Below are 23,277 nucleotides of genomic sequence, written 5' to 3'. Positions count from 1 at the left end.
TGATCACACCCCCTACCCACCTCCGAGCACTGTCCCTTGGTTCCACCCCCTACTCACCTTATAGTACCACCCCTTTTAGAGAATACCATACCATGAAATTTGTACGGATAACAAGAAAAGCAATAAAATATATCCCCTGCAGCCAACAACAATAGACCCCCCCAGCAATAATAGATCCACCACAAAAAATACTCCCAACCCCAGCAACAATAGACCCCTCCCTCAACAGTAGATCCCTCCCAGCAACAATAAACGTCCACAGCAACCACTGGACCCCCCCCCCCCCACCACCACTGACCATAGATCCCCCAGCAGCCAGCATCAATAGACCCTCCAGCGCACTCTAGTACCCCTTGCCATTGCATACATACTGGAGGTGACAGAACTGCATTCCCCCGCGTTTCTGTTTGAAAAAAAAAATAAAAAATCCCGGTGGTACCCATACGAATAGTTAAGACATCTACATATATAGACCACTGTGCATATGATTGATAAAAATCTGCCACGGCTGAGCCTTATAAGAGTTTGCTTATACCAACTGTAATGATCTATAAATATATTGGCAAGTTATAATAAATGTGTGACATTAAATTGCAAATGGAAACTCCTTCCCATCATGAATTGATGTATGTGGTCGGGTGTAATTATTGAATTGACCACAAGATGGCGATATAATTATGAATTGCGTTATTTAATTTAAATAGATTTTAATTTGTATCATTTTAACATCTGTACCTTTTTATGAATTGTTTGACAATTAATTGAGATCATAACGAGTACAATTGTAAGGGAACGGGAATCAGATTCTGGATTCATGAGTTGGAAGCAGCTCCCATTTGTAGCGGTTCATATACAGGCGCATCTCAAAAAATGTAAAAATATCAAAAAAGTTTAAAGTTATTTCAGTAACTTAATTCAAAAAGTGAAACTCATATTTTATATAGATGCGTTACACACAGAGTGATATATGTCAAGCATTTCCTTTCTTTTATTTTGATGATTATGGCTTACAGCGAGTGACATCCCAAAATTCATTATCTCAGAACATGGGAATTTTATATAAGACCAATAAAAAAAGGATTTTTAATACAGAAATGTCCATGTACAGAATAAAATGCACTCAATACTTGGTCGGGGCTCATTTTGCATGAATTTTGGCATCAGTGGCGGCGTGGCATGGAGGAGATCAGTCTGTGGCACTGCTGAGGTGTTATGGAAGGTCAGGTTGCCTTGATATCGGCCTTCAGCTCGTCTGCATTGTTGGGTCTGGTGTCTCTCATCTTCCTCTTTCAGATTCTCTATGCGGTTTAGGTCAGGCGAGTTTGCTGGCCAATCAAACACAGTGATCCCATGATCATGTGACCAGTTATTGGTAGTTCTGGCAGTGTGGGAGGTGCCAAGTCCTGCTGGAAAATGAAATCGGCATCTCCATAAAGCTGGTCAGCAGAGGGAAGCATGACTGCACTGACTTTGGACTTGATAAAACACAGGAGGACCAACACCAGCAGATGACACGGCTCCCCAAATCATCACCGACTGTGGAAACTTCACACCGGACCTCATGCAACTTGGATTCAGTGCCTCTCCGCTCCTCCTCCAGACTCTGGGACCGTTATTTCCAAATGAAATGCAAAAATTTACTTTCATCTTTAGGCCGGGAAAGACTCTTCTGACGTCTCTGGTTTAGGAGTGACTTGACACAAGGAATGGGGCAGTTGTAGCCCATGTTGTGGACATCTCTATGTGGTGGCTCTTGAAGCACTGACACCAGCCGTAGTCCACTCCTTGTGAATCTCCCCTATATTCTTGAATGGTCTTGTCAGGTCATCTTGAGGCGAGGTGACAGGTGCACACCGAAGGATCAGGAGTGCACCGCAAGGTTGTGGACCCTACGGCTGACTGCTGCAGACGGGGGACAGATCCCACTGGGGTTAGAGCGTAAGATTCCCTGGGGCCCGGAGTCTAAGAGCCAGCAGGTGTTCACCAGAGCCTCGAGTGGTGAGGATGGACTTGGCTGAAACTGGCTCCAGGTCGCGACCCCCAGGGTCCCCCAGCTCACACCCACAGTAGGCAACAGGAGGATAGGAATGGTGAGGGACAAAGCCAAGGTCGGGGCCACAAGCAGACAAGAATAGTCAGGGACACGCCAAAAGGTCAGGATCACAGGCAAACAGGGATAGTCAAGACACGCCAAAGTCGGTAACGGAAAACAGTAGAAGCGCACACGGCAGGAAACAGGAAACTAACACACAAAGGAATATACAATGGTTGATCAGCTGATCTGTGTCTCACCTTTACTGCAGTGGGTCGGCTGCCATCTGTTGTCCACTGTCAGGTGTTCGGCTCTGTGCACTCTGCAGCTATGGGCATCGACACCCTTCACCTGTTGCCTGATATATGTTTCCTTCCTGCTACTTCCTGTCCAGCCCCTCATGTGCTTCTCTATTTAAATCCCTTCCTAACTTGCTACCATTGCTTGAGCAACGTTTGTTTCTGAAGCTCCCCTGTGTAACCTGTTTTACCTGACTTCTCGTGAACTGATCTTCTGTGTACCGACCCGGCTTGTTCTGATTACGTTGTCTGCAGCCCACTCTGACCTTAGCTCACTACCTGGCTTTCCTTGCTTCATCCATCCAACCATCCTTGTCTACAGTGTCTTCTGGTACTTCCCTAGCGAGCAGGGTGAACCCGGGGGTCGTGACCTGGGGTCAGCACGCAGCTAAGTCCAAACCTTCGTGAGAGGGTCCCTGGCAGAACACCGGCTGACTCTTAGATTCCACGCCCTGGGGGATCCCGTGTCACCTGCTCGCCTGTGGGTTCGTAGTACCGTGACAACAATATTCAACTTTCACAATATTCTAATTTTCTGAGATACTGAATTTGGGGTTTTCACTCGCTGTAAGCCATAATTAGCAAAATTAAAAGAAAGAAATGCTTGTAATATATCACTCTGTGTGTAACGAATCTACAGTATATAATACAGTTCCTTGAAAAAGTATTCATACCCCTTGAAATTCTCCACATTTTCTCATGTTACAACCAAAAACATAAATGTATTTTATTGGGATTTTATGTGATGGACCAACACAAAGTGGCACATAATTGTGAAGTGGGAGGAAAATGATAAATGATACAAATTAATGTGAAAAGTGTGGGGGGGGGGGGGGCATTAGCATGGCGCCCCCCGGAGTCAATACTTTGTAGAACACCCTTTCTCTGCAATTATAGGACATGGTGACACAAACAGCTATTTCTTCAGAGCAGAAAAGGTAGGAATCTGCTACAAAGTTTATTAAAAACCCTGCAACGTTCATAGATTACCCAGAGGGGATTGTTTTTTTTTTCTTCTCAACATAAATGGAATTATTCTCTAAGCTTTTCTGTAGAACTACAAACCTCAGATGTCCTATAAGGTCAGTTTTGACTGGAGTCTGTTTCCTTTACATATTCAGTATATACAGTATCTCACAAAAGTGAGTACACCCCCTAGTCTCCAACATCCACCAGCTCTGTGATGTCATCATGGGGGAGGGGAAGAGGACTCCAGTGGCGACCTGTGAAGCTCTGGTGACCTCCATGCCCAAGAGGGTTAAGGCAGTGCTGGAAAATAATGGTGGGCACACAAAATATTGACACTTTGGCCCAAATTTGGACATTTTCACTTAGGAGTGTACTAGAGCTGCACAATTAAAAATAATAATAAATCGTGATCTCGATTCAACCCCCCCCCCACCCCCCCTGACGATCTCTGTTGCAGAGTTTGCCGATTCTTTCATATAACAAGTGGAGAGACTTATCTGGTCAATCAACTGCCAAAAGAAAACATCTGGGCAGTCTGACAAGTTTTTAACATGAAACATTGTAACTAACCCTTCCTTCTTAGATCAAAGGGATAAACTTCTGTGTGTAAAGAAAAAAAATCCAGGCAGTCTGCCAAGTTTTTAAACAATGTGTAAATGCAGGAAGTTTAACCACTTAAAGTGTAAATCTTTTTCTGGCACTTGTTTCTTAACCGGTTCCCGACCGGCGCACGCCGATGTATGTCGGCAGAATGGCGTACAGGTACGTCCAATCTTTAATGCCGCCCTGCCATCGTGAGTGCGCCGCCAGACCCCCATGAGTCCGATCGCGGGTCCAGCGGACTCGATTGCCGCGGGCATACCCGCGATTGTCTCATGGGGCGGCTGAATGGAGGAAATGCAGTGTAAACAGCATTTCCCCATTCTGCCTAGCAACTAGTGACGTTGATCTCTGCTCCATGTGATTGGAGCAGAGATCAGTGTTCACTAAAAGAAAGCCCAGCCCCCCCACAGTTAGTAACACGCCCCTAGGAACACTTAACCCCTTCACTGCCACCCGCTAGTTAACCCCTTCACTGCCAGTGTCATTTACACAGGAATCACTGCATTTATATAGCAGTGATTACTATATAAATGACAATGGTCCCAAAAATGTCCGATGTGTCCGCCGCAATGTCGCAGTCACAATAAAAATCGCTGATCGCCGCCATTACTAGTAAAAAAATATATAATAAAAAATTATTAATAAAAATGCCATAAAACTATCCCTATTTTGTAAAAGCTATAACTTTTGCGCAAACCAATCAATAATCGCTTATTGCAATTTTTTTATTTTTTTACCAAAAATATGTAGAAGAATACGTATCGGCCTCAACTGAGGGAAAAAAATGTTTTTTTATATATTTTTGGGGGATATTTATTATAACAAAAAGTAAAAAAATAATGCGTTTCTTTCAAAATTGTCGCTCTATTTTTGTTTATAGCGCAAAAAAAAAAAACCGCAGTTGTGATCAAATACCACCAAAAGAAATATCTATTTGTGGGAAAAAAAATGACGTCAATTTTGTTTGAGAGCCACGTCGCACGACCGCGCAATTGTCAGTTAAAGCGACGCAGTGCCGAATCGCAAAAAATGGCCTGGTCTTTGACCAGCAAAATGGTCCGGTCTGTAAGTGGTTAAGATAAAATCAATATTTTTTGTTATAAAATTACTTGCAACCCCCCCAAACATTACATATATTTTAGCAGAGACCCTAGGGAATAAAATGTCAATTGTTGCAATATTTTATGTCACGCTGTATTTGCCCAGCGGTCTTTCAAACGCAATTTTTGGGGAAAAAAATACACTTCAATGAATAAAAAAATAAAAAAATAAAAAACAGTAAAGTCAGCCTAGTTTTTTTTTTTGTTTTAATGTGAAAGATGATGTTACCCTGCGAGAATCGTGATCTATCATCTAAGCAAAAAAAAGAGAAATATCACGATTCTGATTTTAGCCAGAATCGTGCAGCTCTAGGGTGTACTGACTTTTGCTGCCAGCGGTTTAGACATTAATGGCTGTGTGTTGAGTTATTTTGAGGAGACGGGAAATTTACACTGTTATACAAGCTGTACACTCACTACTTTACATTGTAGACAAGTGTCATTTCTTCAGTGTTGTCACATGAAAAGAGAGAAGAAAAGATTTACACACATGTGAGGGGTGTACTTACTTTTGTGAGATAGTGTATATATATGGCGATACAAAAATATATTTACAGTCTCCTTTAACTACATCCGGGACAACTTACCGTGAACACAAAGCATTCTCCAGTGCCGAAAAAGGTGGCCACTTGTCCACAGCATTTCCTCCGCTCATTCCAGTCAGTGGAGAGGTAGGCTCCGAACACCTGCGAAACACAGAGATACTCAGACCCTCAGATCTCTCCAAGCAAAACACAGGAAGCGTGAATAACCGGCAATACTACGGCCAGTTTATTATTTGCAGAATGTGTTGGCACTAAAGGAAAAAAAAAAAGCAACAGATAAAAACTTTATAGCTTTTTTTTTATTGGAGCTGTTGATTACCTTGCTTGTAGTTGTTTTGATGAGCAAGACGGTAGGTTCAAACCCTTCACAGTGGGCATAAAATCTGCAATTAGATATACAGTCATCACTGTTTCTGTTGGGGTAGGGTTGCCAAGGCACCATGGAGGTGTCAAAGAGAAGCTTGCCTTTCATATAAACTATATTGCCTTTACACACACGTGAACTTTAAAGAGGAAGTAAACCCTGATGGGTTTACTTCCTCTTTCATTCCCTGCAAAGGCAAAGCATAATGGACTACTATGCATCGCATCGCATCGCATCGTATCGCATAGTAGTCCGTTATGTGTCACTTACCTGACACAGGAGCCAGAGAAGTCACCGCTGTCCCCTGTAGTCTGGAGCCTCCATCTTCTCGGTGGGTCTCGTCGCCGCCATTCGGCGAAGCCCCAATGACATCACTCCCGCGCATGCGCACGGGAGCCGCCACGCATGGCATATCGCCGTTGACGGGTGCCGCGTTCACTGCGCCTGCGCGCTGCTGTCTACGGCGTGCTGTCTTTCGGCAAATATCTCCTAAACCGTGTAGGTTTAGGAGATATTTCTTGGACCTACAGGTAAGCCTTAATCTAGGCCTTACCTGTAGGTCAAAGTGTGTTGTAAGGGCTTTACAACCACTTTAATGGCATCCCAGTCTTAGTCCGGAGGGTTCAATATTGAGTTGGCTCCGCCCTTTGCAGCTATAACAACTTCACCTCTTCTGGGAAGGCCGTCCACAAGGTTTAGGAGGGTGTCTATGGGGAATGTTTGACCATTCTTCCAGAAGAGCATTTGTGAGGTCACGCAATGATGTTGGAGGAGAAGGCCTGGCTCACAGTCTCCGCTCAAATTCATCCCAAAAGGTATTCTATCAGGTTAAGGTCAGGACTCTTTGAAGGCCAGTCAAGTTCCTCCACCCCAAACTCACTCATCCATGTCTTTATGGACCTTGCTTTGTGCACTGGTCTAAATAATTTGGTGGAGGGTGGATAATGGTGTGGGGGGGGGGTTGTTTTTCAGGGGTTGGGCTTGGCCCCTTAGTTCCAGTGAAGGGAACACTTAAGGAGTCAGCATACCAAGACATTTTGGACAATTTCATGCTCCCAACTTTGTGGGAACAGTTCGGGGACGGCCCCTTCCTGTTCCAACATGACTGCGCACCAGTGCACAAAGAAAGGTCCATAAAGACAGGAACTTGACTGGCCTGAACAGAGTCCTGACCTCAACCTGATAGGACACCTTTGGGATGAATTGGAGTGGAGACTGGGAGCCAGGCCTTCCCGTCCAACATCAGTGCCTGACCTCACAAATGCTCTTCTGGAAGAATGGTCAAACATTCCCATAGACACCCTCCTAAACCTTGTGGACGGCCTTCCCAGAAGAGGTGAAGCTGTTATAGCTGCAAAGGGCGGAGCCAACTCAATATTGAACCCTCCGAACTATGACTGGGATGCCATTATAGTTTAAGTGTGTGTAAAGGCAGGCGTCCCAATAATTTTGACGCCGTGAAATGGTAAGTAATGTGTGCTACACATCTATTTATTTATTACACAGACATCACAGTACTCCCCCCCCCCCCCCCCCCCCTTGGCAATGCCTTCATCTGCTTTTCAGATATTTGACTATTGATTACTGACCTCTGTAAGCTATAGCCGTGTTCCAGCGTAGAGAACAGCAGGACAGGGGGGTACAAGGAAAACCGTTCCGGTATCCAGGACCAAACCACCCTCATCTCCTGCGCCGTGACAATTTCAGAGCTGAAATTCAAAATGTCGACCGACATATGCGCAGACTGCCTGCCGAGAAATAAAACATTATTATTATAAGGTTATTGTAATGGCGGGATTGCGCCCACCACAGCATAATGGAGCTCATATATAATATATATATATATATACAGTACAATAACGCAGAACAAAATAAGGGTTCTGAATACTTTTTCAAGGCACTATAACTATATACTGTACTGGTAACGTCATTTCATCGATAGTGATTGTGATAAATATTAACCACTTTCAGCCCCCGGACCATTTTGCTGGTCAAAGACCAGACCACTTTTTGCGATTCAGCACTGCGTCGCTTTAACTGACAATTGCGCGGTCGTGCGACGTGGCTCCCAAACAAAATTGACGTCCTTTTTTTTCCACCAAAAGCTCTCTTTTGGTGGTATTTGATCGCCTCTGCGGTTTTTATTTTTTGCGCTATAAACAAAAATAGAGCGACAATTTTGGAAAAAACGCATTATTTTTAACTTTTTGCTATAATAAATATCCCCCAAAAATATATAAAAAAATATTTTTTCCCCTCAGTTAAGGGCGATACGTATTCTACATATTTTTGGTAAAAAAAAAAAAAAAAAAAAAAAAATCGCAATAAGCGATTATTGATTGGTTTGCGCAAAAGTTATAGCGTTTACAAAATAGGGATAGTTTTATAGCATTTTTATTAATAATTTTTTATTATTTATTTTTTTACTAGTAATGGCGGCGATCAGCGATTTTTATTGTGACTGCGACATTGTGGGGGACCCATCGGACATTTTTGACACATTTTTTGGGACCATTGTCATTTATACAGTAATCACTGCTATATAAATGCAGTGAATCCTGTGTAAATGACACTGGCAGTGAAGGGGTTAACCAGTGGGTGGCAGTGTAGGGGTTAAGTGTTCCTAGGGGTGTGTTACTAACTGGGGGGGTTGGGCTTTCATTTAGTGAACACTCATCTCTGCTCCAATCACATAGAGCAGAGATCAGCGTCACTAGTTGCTAGGCAGAATGGAGAAATGCTGTTTACACGGCATTTCCTCCATTCAGCCGTCCCGTGAGACGATCGCGGGTATACCCGCGGCGATCGAGTCCGCGGGTCCCGCGACCGGACTCACGGGGGTCCCGACCGGCGCGGGAGCGCGCTCCCGATGGCAGGGCGGCATTGAAGATTGGACGTACATGTACGCCAATATGCCTGCCCGTGCCATTCTGTCGACGTACATCGGCGTGCGCTGGTCGGGAAGTGGTTAAAGCATCAACATGAAATATCTATAATCAGGTCATTGCATATCACACATAGTTACAAATGGTGTAATATTACTGTTTATAGAGACACAATAACTATTGATGGGACGTGGCACCCCTTCCTAGACATGTGCACTGCAGAGAAATGTGTTTGTTTTCGTTTCATTCTGGGGGTTTTTGTTTTGTTTTTTCCCATTTTTCAGGTCATTCGTTATGATCGCAATTCATAAATTCGAAAAGAAAGAGAAAATCTAAGAATTCAAAAGAATAACTAACTAACTAATAATAACTAACTATTCAATTATAGGTATTGTCAGGGCCGTCTTTAAGGCAGGGCAAAAGGGGCAGCTGCCCTGGGCCCTGTCATTGTTTTGGGGCCCAAAGCAGCTGCCTCATACTTGCCAACTATCCCAGTTTAAATTCCTTTGAAGTTTTAGTCCCTTGCTATGTCCTGATATCTCAGTGTGAAGTGCTGCTACTAATGCTGCCCAGCTCTGCCCTATTGTTGTGTACAGATAACTCACCTGCAGACCCTGTGTTTACATGTAAATAACCGGCATTCCTATGTAAATAGCAGCATTCCTATGTAAATAGCTTCATCCGAAGGCATAGATATGTAAATAAAGGCGGCATTCATATGGATATCATGCCCCCTGCAGCGAGCAGTATTACTGTACAGTAATCGCTAGCAACCAACCAACAAGAGGAAATCATGTGCTGTAACCTCTAGCAACTAATCAGCGAGCTGTAATGTGTGCTGTAACCTCTAGCAACCAGTCGGTAAGGGGTAATGATACAATGTAACCTCTGGCAACCAATTTCAATTGCTGCCTGATTTGATACAGTAAACTGATTTTTAGTCTAGCTGCTATTTATTGTATGTTTCAGAGCAGGTGGAGAGCAAAATTGTATTGGGGGGGGGGGGGGGGGGGGCAAGAAAACGTTTGCCCAGGGTCCAATTAAAGACGGCCTTGGGTATTGTAATTTCCTTTTCAAATTTGGGTTTTAGTGATCGGAACGAATACGAATTTATCCAAAGTTAGGAATTATCCAAAATAACGGATGCTGTATATAAACAGATTAAACATAACAAATTAATAATAAATAGTAATAAAAAGTTTTCATTATTAATTATTATTAATTCATTACATTGCATTTGTTTAGAGACGGCATTCAGGCATTTCTGATAAATCGTAACTTCAGATAAATTGGTATTTGTTACGTTCACTAACAGCCAAATTTGAAAGGAAATTAAAATACCTATAATTGAATAATTAGTAATAGTTAAGTTATTATTTCAGATTTTCGAATTTTCCGGTTTTCAGATTTACGAATTTTAGAATATTCAGAAACATTCGGTAAACGAGCTTTCGTTAATTCGGATATGTCCAAATTTGTCCAAAATTCATTAAAAAACTAATTCGTAACGAACCGAATTGCACATGTCTACCCCTTCCTGCATGGCTGCTCTGTGGGTCCCTCACTTGTATTTGAAGTATTGATTGTACAACACGATGAAGAAGAAATTCACTTGTATTGTTCCTTTAAGAGATTTAATTTCATATACAGTGCCTTGCGAAAGTATTCGGCCCCCTTGAACTTTTCAACCTTTTGCCACATTTCAGGCTTCAAACATAAAGATATAACATTTTTTTTTTTTTTTTTGAAGAATCACCAACAAGTGGGACACAATTGTGAAGTGGAACGAAATCTATTGGATAATTTAAACTTTTTTAGCAAATAAAAAACTGAAAAGTGGTGCGTGCAAAATTATTCGGCCCCCTTTACTTTCAGTGCAGCAAACTCACTCCAGAAGTTCAGCGAGGATCTCTGAATGATCCAATGTTGTCCTAAATGACTGATGGTGATAAATAGAATCCCCCTGTGTGTAATCAAGTCTCTGTATAAATGCACCTGCTCTGTGATAGTCTCAGGGTTCTGTTGAAAGCGCAGAGAGCATCATGAAGACCAAGGAACACACCAGGCAGGTCTGTAATACTGTTGTGAAGAAGTTTAACGCCGGATTTGGATACAAAAAGATTTCCCAAGCTTTAAACATCCCAAGGAGAACTGTGCAAGCGATCATTTTGAAATGGAAGGAGTATCAGACCACTGCAAATCTACCAAGACCTGGCCGTCCCTCTAAACTTTCAGCTCAGACAAGGAGAAGACTGATCAGAGATGCAGCCAAGAGGCCCATGATCACTCTGGATGAACTGCAGAGAACTACAGCTGAGGTGGGAGAGTCTGTCCATAGGACAACAATCAGTCGTACACTGCACAAATCTGCCCTTAATGGAAGAGTGGCAAGAAGAAAGCCATTTCTCAAAGATATCCATAAAAAGTCTCATCTAAAGTTTGCCACAAGCCACCTGGGAGACACACCAAACATGTGGAAGAAGGTGCTCTGGTCAGATGAAACCAAAATCCAACTTTTTGCCCACAATGCAAAGCGATATGTTTGGCGTAAAAGCAACACAGCTCATCACCCTCAACACACCATCCCCACTGTCAAACATGGTGGTGGCAGCATCATGGTTTGGGCCTGCTTTTCTTCAGCAGGGACAGGGAAGATGGTTAAAATTGAGGGGAAGATGGATGCAGCCAAATACAGGACCATTCTGGATGAAAACCTGTTGGAGTCTGCAAAAGACCTGAAACTGGGACGGAGATTTATCTTCCAACAAGACAATGATCCCAAACATACAGCAAAATCTACAAAGGAATGGTTCACAAATAAACGTATCAAGGTGTTAGAATGGCCAAGTCAAAGTCCAGACCTGAATCCAATCGAGAATCTGTGGAAAGAGCTGAAAGCTGCTGTTCACAAACGCTCTCCATCCAACCTCACTGAGCTCCAGCTGTTTTGCAAGGAAGAATAGGCAAGAATTTCAGTCTCTCGATGTGCAAAACTGATAGAGACACCCCAAGCGACTTGCAGCTGTAATCGCAGCAAAAGGCGGCTCTACAAAGTATTAACGCAAAGGGGGCCCAATCATTTTGCACGCCCCACTTTTCATTTTTTTATTAGTTAAAAAAGTTTAAAATATCCAATAGATTTCGTTCCACTTCACAATTGTGTCCCACTTGTTGATGATTCTTCACAAAAAAATTAAAATTTTATATCTTTATGTTTGAAGCCTGAAATGTGGCAAAAGGTTGAAAAGTTCAAGGGGGCCGAATACTTTCGCAAGGCACTGTATATACCCAATCACTAAGTACACAGAAGGAACCACAAGAAACAGAGAATCTGAAAAGCATACCATGATTTTGTCTGTCAATGGAATACTTGGTGGACAGCTAATATACTACTTACCTTGGCTGCATTACAGTAATCCCGCTTTGGGACAAGGCTTTTCTGTTGGCCATGTGCAACAGCCAGATCTCTTTGTGGGTGAAAAGTCGAATGCTGAAAGCTTTATCTAACAGCTTCTCTACACAGACATATTGGGAGATGTTCTTCACAAAATTCTGGATGTCGCCCCTGATGTCCTGTCCTACATATTCAGTTTGGAGTTTGTACTGTTTGAGTAGGGCTAGAGCCACTCGATACAAGACTTTGTTGCCCTCAAGAAGAAAAACGTCAAAGACCCTAATGGCATACTCAAAGGGTAAGTCACCAAAGACCCATGTTTGCCAGTCAGAGAAGACCTCTGCTGAATTTTCACAGTGGGAGACGATTAACTTATGACCGGCTTGACAATACTTCTTGGCCAAGTCACCAAAGGCCATGCTTGAGGCTTCGTAGGACAAGAAGCTTTGTTCAATGTAAGACTTGTGCGGATCAGTGCAAGAGATAAGACGACAAGTCTTCTCAAAACATTCTGCCTCGTCTTCACTGAAGTGCATCAAGAGCGCCACCACTGCCGGCAAGGCCGGGGAATAGGTAATGTCTGGATACTGGTTACTAATACAGATCAGTACTTTCTTCACAGCGTTCTCTCCTCTAGCAGTGAGGCAGTACATGGGCAGAAGACAACCCTCCACAAACTCCGGCAAAGGATGGTCGATAGCGTCATCATGACCGAAGAGCCTCTCGGCTACATCATGGTAAACCTTGGCATTGGGTGTGAATATCCGGCAGTTGATGTCCTTGATGATCTTGTTGTAGGCCTCTGCTCTCAAGGTTCGATGGCTAGCCCAAATGCCCTCTCTGGCCATCCGCTTGAGTTCCTTGGCGGAGAAGGGGATTTCCAGATGTGAGGGACCCTTCTTCTGAGGCTTGGCGGGGAACTGATCCCAGTCCACAAAATGACCACAGTCGGCATAGTGAGACGTGTCGATATCCCAGGCATTGTCGTCTGGCGTAACAATGATTGGTGGGGGGCAAAAGTCACTCATACCTGTTCAATGAGATAAAAATTATTTATATACATAGAAAAATACTGTAGGTTTTACTTCCACAAGCCACATCCGAAAACATTTATCAAATAAATCAAGCCAAACATAGCAAACAACCAGACTTTACTGGCTCAGCATGGGAGACGACAAATATTTTATGAACTATAAACTTTATTGTACATGTTAAAAAACACGTAGATAAAAAGGAATACCCTCAATGACCTAAAGCCCTTGCAGGGTTAAGAGTACAGTACCCCGATGAGGAACAACCGTAAAATCTAAATTCATATCACAAATAAATAACATATCCATGGTCATAACAGTATAGTGAATACAACTTTATAGATTTACGGTACGCATGTCGACGCGTTTCACCAATTGTTGACTTCTTCAGGACCCAATAGGAAGGGGTAGTATCAATGGATGTAACGGGTCAAGGGATATCCAAAATTGGCCCACGGACATCAGAGCAACCAGACAGGATATGTAGAAGATGACATAACAGTATAAAGAATTTGGATGGTAGAGCAGGTGAATGGACTTGAAGTACACCATTATCACAAGTATTGGTTTGGGACACCTGCCTTTACACGCACATGAACTTTAATAGCATCCCAGTTTTAGTTTAATATTGAGTAGGCCCACCCTTTGCAGCTGTAACAGCTTCAACTCTTCTGGGAAGGCCGTCCACAAGGTTTAGGAGATGTGTCTATGGGAATGTTTGACTATTCTTCCAGAAGCGTATTTGTGAGGTCAGCCACTAATGTTGGAAGAGAAGGTCTGGCTAGCAGTCTGCAGTCATCCCAAGGGTGTTCTATCGGGTTGAGGCCAGTCAAGTTCCTCCACCCCAAACTTGCTCATCCACATCTTTATGGACCTTGCTTTGTGCACTGGTGCGCAGTCATGTTGGAACAGGAAGGGACCATCCTCAAACTGTTCCAACAAAGTTGGGAGCATGAAATTGTCCAAAATGCCTTGCTATGCCGATGCCTTAAGCGTTCCCTTCACTGGAACTAAGGGGTCAAGCCCAACCCCTGAAAAACACCACCATAATCCCCCCTCCACCAAATGATTTGGACCAGCGTACAAAGCAAGGTCCATAAAGACATGGATGAGCGCGTGTGGGGTGGAGGAACTTGACTGGCCTGCACAGAGTCCTGACCTCAACCCAAAAGAACACTTTTGGAATGAATTAGAGTGAAGACGGCGAGCCAGGCCTTCTGGTCCAACATCAGTGCCTGACCTCACAAATGCTCTTCTGGAAGAATGATCAAACATTCCCAACATTCTTCCCACTGATCACCAATGTAAGGAACATTCTTCCCACTGATCACCAATGTAAGGAACATTCTTCCCACTGATCACCAATGTAAGGAACATTCTTCTCACTGATCACCAATGTAAGGGACATTCTTCCCACTGATCACCAATGTAAGGAACATTCTTCCCACTGATCACCAATGTAAGGAACATTCTTCTCACTGATCACCAATGTAAGGAACATTCTTCCCACTGATCACCAATGTAAGGAACATTCTTCCCACTGATCACCAATGTAAGGAACATTCTTCCCACTGATCACCAATGTAAGGAACATTCTCACTGATCACCAATGTAAGGAACATTCTTCTCACTGATCACCAATGTAAGGAACATTCTTTCCACTGATCACCAATGTAAGGAACATTCTTCCCACTGATCACCAATGTAAGGAACATTCTTCTCACTGATCACCAATGTAAGGAACATTCTTCTCACCGATCACCAATGTAAGGAACATTCTTCTCACTGATCACCAATGTAAGGAACATTCTTCTCACCGATCACCAATGTAAGGAGCATTCTTCTCACTGATCACCAATGTAAGGAACATTCTTCTCACTGATCACCAATGTAAGGAGCATTCTTCCCACTGATCACCAATGTAAGGAACATTCTTCTCACTGATCACCAATGTAAGGAACATTCTTCTCACTGATCACCAATGTAAGGAACATTCTTCTCACTGATCACCAATGTAAGGAACATTCTTCTCACTGATCATCAATGTAAGGAACATTCTTCTCACCGATCACCAATGTAAGGAACATTCTTCCCACTGATCACCAATGTAAGGAACATTCTTCTCACTGATCACCAATGTAAGGAACATTCTTCTCACTGATCACCAATGTAAGGAACATTCTTCTCACTGATCACCAATGTAAGGAACATTCTTCTCACTGATCATCAATGTAAGGAACATTCATCCCACCGATCACCAATGTAAGGAACATTCTTCTCACTGATCACCAATGTAAGGAACATTCTTCTCACTGATCACCAATGTAAGGAACATTCTTTCCACTGATCACCAATGTAAGGAACATTCTTCTCACTGATCACCAATGTAAGGAACATTCTTCTCACTGATCACCAATGTAAGGAACATTCTTCTCACTGATCACCAATGTAAGGAACATTCTTCTCACTGATCACCAATGTAAGGAACATTCTTCTCACTGATCACCAATGTAAGGAACATTCTTCTCACTGATCACCAATGTAAGGAACATTCTTCTCACTGATCACCAATGTAAGGAACATTCTTCTCACCGATCACCAATGTAAGGAACATTCTTCTCACCGATCACCAATGTAAGGAACATTCATCCCACCGATCACCAATGTAAGGAACATTCTTCTCACTGATCACCAATGTAAGGAACATTCCTCTCACTGATCACCAATGTAAGGAACATTCTTCCCACTGATCACCAATGTAAGGAACATTCTTCTCACCGATCACCAATGTAAGGAGCATTCTTCTCACTGATCACCAATGTAAGGAACATTCTTCTCACTGATCACCAATGTAAGGAACATTCTTCTCACCGATCACCAATGTAAGGAGCATTCTTCTCACTGATCACCAATGTAAGGAACATTCTTCTCACCGATCACCAATGTAAGGAACATTCTTCTCACTGATTACCAATGTAAGGAACATTCTTCTCACTGATCACCAATGTAAGGAACATTCTTCTCACTGATCACCAATGTAAGGAACATTCTTCCCACTGATCACCAATGTAAGGAACATTCTTCTCACTGATCACCAATGTAAGGAACATTCTTCTCACTGATCACCAATGTAAGGAACATTCTTCTCACTGATCACCAATGTAAGGAACGTTCTTCTCACTGATCACCAATGTAAGGAACATTCTTCTCACCGATCACCAATGTAAGGAACATTCTTCTCACCGATCACCAATGTAAGGAACATTCTTCCCACTGATCACCAATGTAAGGAACATTCTTTCTGTAAATATACATGTTTTTTAATAAAATGATACAATTTTAACAAACATTTGTCTGGGTACCTTAATGCCGCGTATACACGGTCAAACTATCTGGCGTACAATCCGCCCGTGTGTATGCTCCGGCTGACTTTTTTTCCCAAAGTCCGGCGGACTTAGAAAGTAGTTTTGACTCAAAAATCCGGCCGTCTGTGTGCTAGCCTGCCGGACTTTTGAAATGAACAGACTTCCCCGCACATGGAGAAAAGAACGCGGCTCCACATAGACGGGACTAGCGCAGGAGGTCAATGTTACAGCCTTCGGCGGCAAGATTGACACCTTGCTGGCCCGTCACCTGGTATGGACTTAAAGGGGAAGCCCTACGCTGAAAAAACGGTGTGGGGGTCCCCTCCAAGGTCCATATAAGACACTTATCCAAGCACGCAACCCCCCCCCCCCTCCTGAGCCGTACCAGGCCGCGTGCCCTCAACATGGGCCCCCCCCACCCCAAAGCACCTTGTTCCCATGTTGATGAGGACAAGGGCCTCTTCCGATAAGCCCCCCACCCGCAGACCCCGACAACCAACGGCCAGGGTTGTCGGGGTCTGCGGGTGGGGGGCTTATCGGAATCCGGGAGCCCCCTTTAATAAGGAGACCCCCAGATACCGGCCCCCCACCCTATGTGAATGAGTATGGGGTACAATGTACCCCTACCCATTCACCTGGTAAAAAAAAAAAAAAACACCACACAAGGGTTTAAAATAATTTATTGCACAGCTCCGGGGGTCTTCTTCAGTCTTGGGGGGTCTTCTCGCCGGACTCCTCCGCTATCTTCTGCTAGCTCTTTTACTAGCAGAGGAGCCCGGCTTTCTTCTTTGTCGCCGTCCGGAGGTCTTGTCCCCCTCTTCGGTTCTTCTTGCTGGGCCTCTGCTCCTTCTTCCAGCTCTTTTACTAGCGGTGGCCTGGTCTTCTGTTGCCGCCACCTTCTTTTATTCGTGCTTGAGATGTTGACTCGACGATGTCTCTGGCCGTAATGACAGGGACGTGTTGCGCGGCGACTTATATAGGGACAATGGGCGGGTGATGTCTCCGCCCATTATGATGTCACAGTCCCAGCATCCTCTGGGACTGTGACATCATAATGGGCGGGGACATCACCCGGTGACCCGCCCATTGTCCCTATATATGTCGCCGCGCAACATGTCCCTTTCATCACGGCCAGAGACATCGTCGAGTCAACATCTCAAGGAAGAAGAAGAGAAGGCGGCGGCAACAGCGGCGACAGAAGACCGGGCCACCGCTAGTAAAAGAGCTGGAAGAAGGAGCGGAGGCCCAGCAAGAACTGAAAAAGGGGACAAGACCCCCGAAGAGGGAGACAAGACCCCCGAAGTCAGAAGAAGACTCCCGGGCGGCGACGAAGAAGAAAGCCGGGCTCCTCTGCTAGTAAAAGAGCTAGCAGAAGATAGCGGAGGAGTCCGGCGAGAAGACCCCCCAAGATGGAAGAAGACCCCCGGAGCTGTGCAATAAATTATTTTAAACCTTGTTGAGGGCATGTGGCCTGGTACGGCTCAGGAGGGGGGGGGGCCTTGCTCGTCCTCACCCCCTTTCCTGACCGGTCAGGTTGCGTGCTCGGATAAGGGTCTTACATGGACCTTGGGGGGGACCCCCACGCCGTTTTTTTCGGCGTAGAGCTTCCCCTTTAAGTCCATACCAGGTGACGGGGCCAGCGAGGTGTCAATCTCGCTGCCGAAGGCGGTGAGATTGACTTCCTTCGCTAGTCACTTTCCTCCGTGTGTGGGCAAGTCCGTTCATTTTCAAAAGTACGGTGGGCTCCCGCCAGTCACCTGATTGGCCTGCCCTAAGCTCCTGCTCCTCTCCTCCCCATAGATGTTGCGTTTTGCTGTGTGAACCTTTCGCATGACAGTTGCGGCAGAATCGCGTCACGTTTGGAGTGCCGTTAAAGAATAGCATTGTGCAGCAATTGCCACACAATTTTGGATTCCAAATCATGAAGGGTGAATGGAGCCTGAATGTTTGCACCTATTTGGACTACATTGGGTGACTTCCCATGGTCTGGGAGGTCGGTTACTCTATTTATTTGTATATTGTGGGAATATTACAATGTATTTATTGATGTATGTTTATGTTGCAGATTATCACCAGATTGATTGTATCATTTTTGTGTGTATCACAATTTAAGTAATGTGACGCTTTTGTACACAGGAGCAGTGTATGGGTTGTGTTTATCCTGCTGTAGGGTGGAGGGTGTGACCTTAGGAAGGAACCCGGTGGCCCCGGGGAGGAATAATCGCGGTAAGGCGGTAAACATGTCATGCTCTTATGTATTCCTCACAACAAAGCACTTTGTGTCTGTTTACAGTAAATGAATGAGCTGACCTTGTTTTCAGCTCACAGTGTATCGAACGAATGAACAAATGAACAACGCTACCTGTTACATAGAAGGTGAGGTAAAAAAAAAGACACAAGTCCATCAAGTGCAACCTGTGATGGTTTTGTTATTGTAACATTCTGTATATGGGCTCTACACGGGCCCATTTATACTTCTGTTCTGGGGCCCCTAGAGATAGTGTGGGGGGAATCAATAAGGCTTTAACCACCGGTCTACCCGGGGGGGGGGGGGGGGGGCATTTTTTTACTTTTTTGCACAAATGTTAAAATGGACATTTTTTGCTAGAAACTACTGTAAACCCCATAAAAAGTTTATATTTTGTGAGAGCAGAGATCCTGGAGAATAAAATGGTGGATGTTGCAATTTTTCATGTCAAGAGATGCACTACCATGCAATACCATCCCAGTCTTAGTCTGTAGGGTTCAATATTGTCAGTGTGTCATTGTTCTGGACCCCAAGTGTCAGTGTGTCATTGTTCTGGACCCCCAAGTGTCAGGGTGTCATTGTTCTGTACCCCCAAGTGTCAGCATGTCATTGTTCTGGACCCCCAAGTATCAGTGTGTCATTGTTCTGGACCCCCAAGTGTCAGTGTGTCATTGTTCTGGACCCCCAAGTGTCAGTGTGTCATTGTTCTGGACCCCCAAGTGTCAGTGTGTCATTGTTCTGGACCCCCAAGTGTCAGTGTGTCATTGTTCTGGACCCCCAAGTATCAGGGTGTCATTGTTCTGGAACCCTCAAGTGTCAGTGTGTCATTGTTCTGGGACCCTCAAGTGTCAGGGTGTCATTGTTCTGGACCCCCAAGTGTCAGTGTGTCATTGTTCTGGGACCCTCAAGTGTCAGTGTGTCATTGTTCTGGGACCCTCAAGTGTCAGGGTGTCATTGTTCTGGGACCCCCAAGTGTCAGTGTGTCATTGTTCTGGACCCCAAGTGTCAGTGTGTCATTGTTCTGGGACCCCCAAGTGTCAGTGTGTCATTGTTCTGGACCCCCAAGTGTCAGTGTGTCATTGTTCTGGGACCCTCAAGTGTCAGTGTGTCATTGTTCTGGGACCCTCAAGTGTCAGGGTGTCATTGTTCTGGACCCCCAAGTGTCAGTGTGTCATTGTTCTGGGACCCTCAAGTGTCAGGGTGTCATTGTTCTGGACCCCAAGTGTCAGTGTGTCATTGTTCTGGGACCCCCAAGTGTCAGTGTGTCATTGTTCTGGACCTCCAAGTGTCAGCGTGTCATTGTTCTGGGACCCCCAAGTGTCAGCGTGTCATTGTTCTGGGACCCCCAAGTGTCAGTGTGTCATTGTTCTGGACCCCAAGTGTCAGGGTGTGATTGTTCTGGACCCCAAGTGTCAGCGTGTCATTGTTCTGGACCCCCAAGTGTCAGCGTGTCATTGTTCTGGACCCCCAAGTGTCAGTGTGTCATTGTTCTGGACCCCAAGTGTCAGCGTGTCATTGTTCTGGGACCCCCAAGTGTCAGTGTGTCATTGTTCTGGACCCCAAGTGTCAGGGTGTGATTGTTCTGGACCCCAAGTGTCAGCGTGTCATTGTTCTGGGACCCCCAAGTGTCAGTGTGTCATTGTTCTGGACCCCAAGTGTCAGTGTGTCATTGTTCTGGACCCCAAGTGTCAGATTGTCATTGTTCTGGACTCCCAAGTGTCAGCGTGTCATTGTTCTGGACCCCCAAGTGTCAGTGTGTCATTGTTCTGGACCCCCAAGTGTCAGTGTGTCATTGTTCTGGACCCCCAAGTATCAGTGTGTCATTGTTCTGGACCCCCAAGTGTCAGTGTGTCATTGTTCTGGACCCCCAAGTGTCAGTGTGTCATTGTTCTGGACCCCCAAGTATCAGGGTGTCATTGTTCTGGGACCCTCAAGTGTCAGTGTGTCATTGTTCTGGGACCCTCAAGTGTCAGGGTGTCATTGTTCTGGACCCCCAAGTGTCAGTGTGTCATTGTTCTGGGACCCCCAAGTGTCAGTGTGTCATTGTTCTGGACCCCAAGTGTCAGTGTGTCATTGTTCTGGGACCCCCAAGTGTCAGTGTGTCATTGTTCTGGACCCCCAAGTGTCAGTGTGTCATTGTTCTGGGACCCTCAAGTGTCAGTGTGTCATTGTTCTGGGACCCTCAAGTGTCAGGGTGTCATTGTTCTGGACCCCCAAGTGTCAGTGTGTCATTGTTCTGGGACCCTCAAGTGTCAGGGTGTCATTGTTCTGGACCCCAAGTGTCAGTGTGTCATTGTTCTGGGACCCCCAAGTGTCAGTGTGTCATTGTTCTGGACCTCCAAGTGTCAGCGTGTCATTGTTCTGGGACCCCCAAGTGTCAGCGTGTCATTGTTCTGGGACCCCCAAGTGTCAGGGTGTCATTGTTCTGGGACCCCCAAGTGTCAGTGTGTCATTGTTCTGGACCCCAAGTGTCAGGGTGTGATTGTTCTGGACCCCAAGTGTCAGCGTGTCATTGTTCTGGACCCCCAAGTGTCAGCGTGTCATTGTTCTGGACCCCCAAGTGTCAGTGTGTCATTGTTCTGGACCCCAAGTGTCAGCGTGTCATTGTTCTGGGACCCCCAAGTGTCAGTGTGTCATTGTTCTGGACCCCAAGTGTCAGGGTGTGATTGTTCTGGACCCCAAGTGTCAGCGTGTCATTGTTCTGGGACCCCCAAGTGTCAGTGTGTCATTGTTCTGGACCCCAAGTGTCAGTGTGTCATTGTTCTGGACCCCAAGTGTCAGGGTGTGATTGTTCTGGACCCCAAGTGTCAGCGTGTCATTGTTCTGGGACCCCCAAGTGTCAGTGTGTCATTGTTCTGGACCCCAAGTGTCAGCGTGTCATTGTTCTGGGACCCCCAAGTGTCAGTGTGTCATTGTTCTGGGACCCCCAAGTGTCAGGGTGTCATTGTTCTGGGACCCCCAAGTGTCAGTGTGTCATTGTTCTGGGACCCCCCAAATGTCAGGGTGTCATTGTTCTGGACCCCCAAGTGTCAGCGTGTCATTGTTCTGGGACCCCCAAGTGTCAGTGTGTCATTGTTCTGGGACCCCCAAGTGTCAGGGTGTCATTGTTCTGGGACCCCCAAGTGTCAGTGTGTCATTGTTCTGGGACCCCCCAAATGTCAGGGTGTCATTGTTCTGGACCCCCAAGTGTCAGCGTGTCATTGTTCTGGGACCCCCAAGTGTCAGTGTGTCATTGTTCTGGGACCCCCAAGTGTCAGTGTGTCATTGTTCTGGGACCCCCAAGTGTCAGGGTGTCATTGTTCTGGGACCCCCAAGTGTCAGAGTGTCATTGTTCTGGACACACAAACTCCATGTGGACTGATTCTGGGAATGCACTGCTACAAGGCGACAGTGCAATCAGAAGACACCGCAATGTCCCCCATTAGGTATATTAAAATGAATGTATAATAATATATTTATGTATGATGGTCCTGCCAAAAATCCTGTGAGCTCTCTGCCTGTGTTGTCTGTTATCAGTTGCATTGTTCTCAGCCATCTATGAGGACTACAGAACCCTCCCCCTCTCTGTTATGGTGCAGAGAAGAGAAAGAGGCTTTTGTAGTTCTGTCCATGGGGCAACACTGCTCCTCTCCTCCCTAGATACAGTATGGCGAATGAGTGTTATCGCCATAGATATGCGGAGCCTGTTGCATTAGGGTGGGCACCCCAAAGCTCAAAACACACGGTACCAATCACTCACTGTGTTCATTCAGAAAAGGAAGGGGTGGCGGTAAATGACATCACAACCTTCCCCCACTCATCCTAAAGCATCATCTGTGTGTGCCAGCAGAAGCAGCGGGGGGGGGGGGGGGGGGGGGAGCCAGCAGCAGGGCACACCAGACATACCCTGTGCAAATGCCTATGGTTATCGCTCTAATACAGGAAGTGTGTGAAAATAAAGGAAAAAAAGAAAAGAAAACTAAGGCAGCCACATATAAAGACTGATAACCAGCATTATAATATATTTTTGTGCGTTGCAAAAAAAAAAAAAAAAAAAAATTGCAACAGCCACCATTTTATTCTCCATGGCCTCTGCTTTCAGAAAGATAAAAAAATATATATATATTCTGTACAGTTGATACTTCTAGAGCCTGTGCAAGTATAATGGGACAGCAGGTTGAATGAACGCCATTCCCAATGGAATGATTCTACTGCTTTGTCCTAAAAGTGATATCGGTGGCAAGCATGACCCCTTCCCCTCCCCCCCCCCCCCGCATTTCAAGGGATTTCATCATAAGAAAGCATGAAATAAAATAAAATAAAATGTCCTTACTCGTTACAATGTTACCAGTGCTCTCTGCGATGCTCTCGGTCGCTCTCAGGTGAAATCTGCACCCAGGAGGAGCTCTCTGTGTCCCGCTCTCACCTGTCACTCATTCATTATGAAGGGCAGGTAGATAAGC

The 23,277-nt window shown here is 45.1% G+C and overlaps 1 protein-coding gene across 1 annotated transcript in view; it reads right to left on the bottom strand.

Annotated features, from left to right (window-relative positions):
- Positions 1-23,277, bottom strand: part of LOC143935024 (TBC1 domain family member 24-like) — a 28,653-nt gene extending 5,376 nt beyond the window's left edge. Inside the window, exons 1-5 of the mRNA XM_077458603.1 lie at positions 23,148-23,277; positions 12,195-13,221; positions 7,502-7,660; positions 5,868-5,931; positions 5,591-5,689 (exon numbers count right to left, since the gene is read on the bottom strand). Of these exons, the coding sequence (XP_077314729.1) occupies positions 5,591-5,689; positions 5,868-5,931; positions 7,502-7,660; positions 12,195-13,219 (1,347 nt within the window). The 5' untranslated portion in view covers positions 13,220-13,221; positions 23,148-23,277. The remainder of the gene's footprint in view (positions 1-5,590; positions 5,690-5,867; positions 5,932-7,501; positions 7,661-12,194; positions 13,222-23,147) is intronic.

Source organism: Lithobates pipiens, unplaced genomic scaffold (assembly GCF_037356315.1).
Source record: "Lithobates pipiens isolate NorthernLeopardFrog02 unplaced genomic scaffold, aLitPip1_a1.2 Scaffold_28, whole genome shotgun sequence".
NCBI lineage: Eukaryota > Metazoa > Chordata > Amphibia > Anura > Ranidae > Lithobates > Lithobates pipiens.
This window is presented reverse-complemented; position numbering and strand designations above follow the sequence as displayed.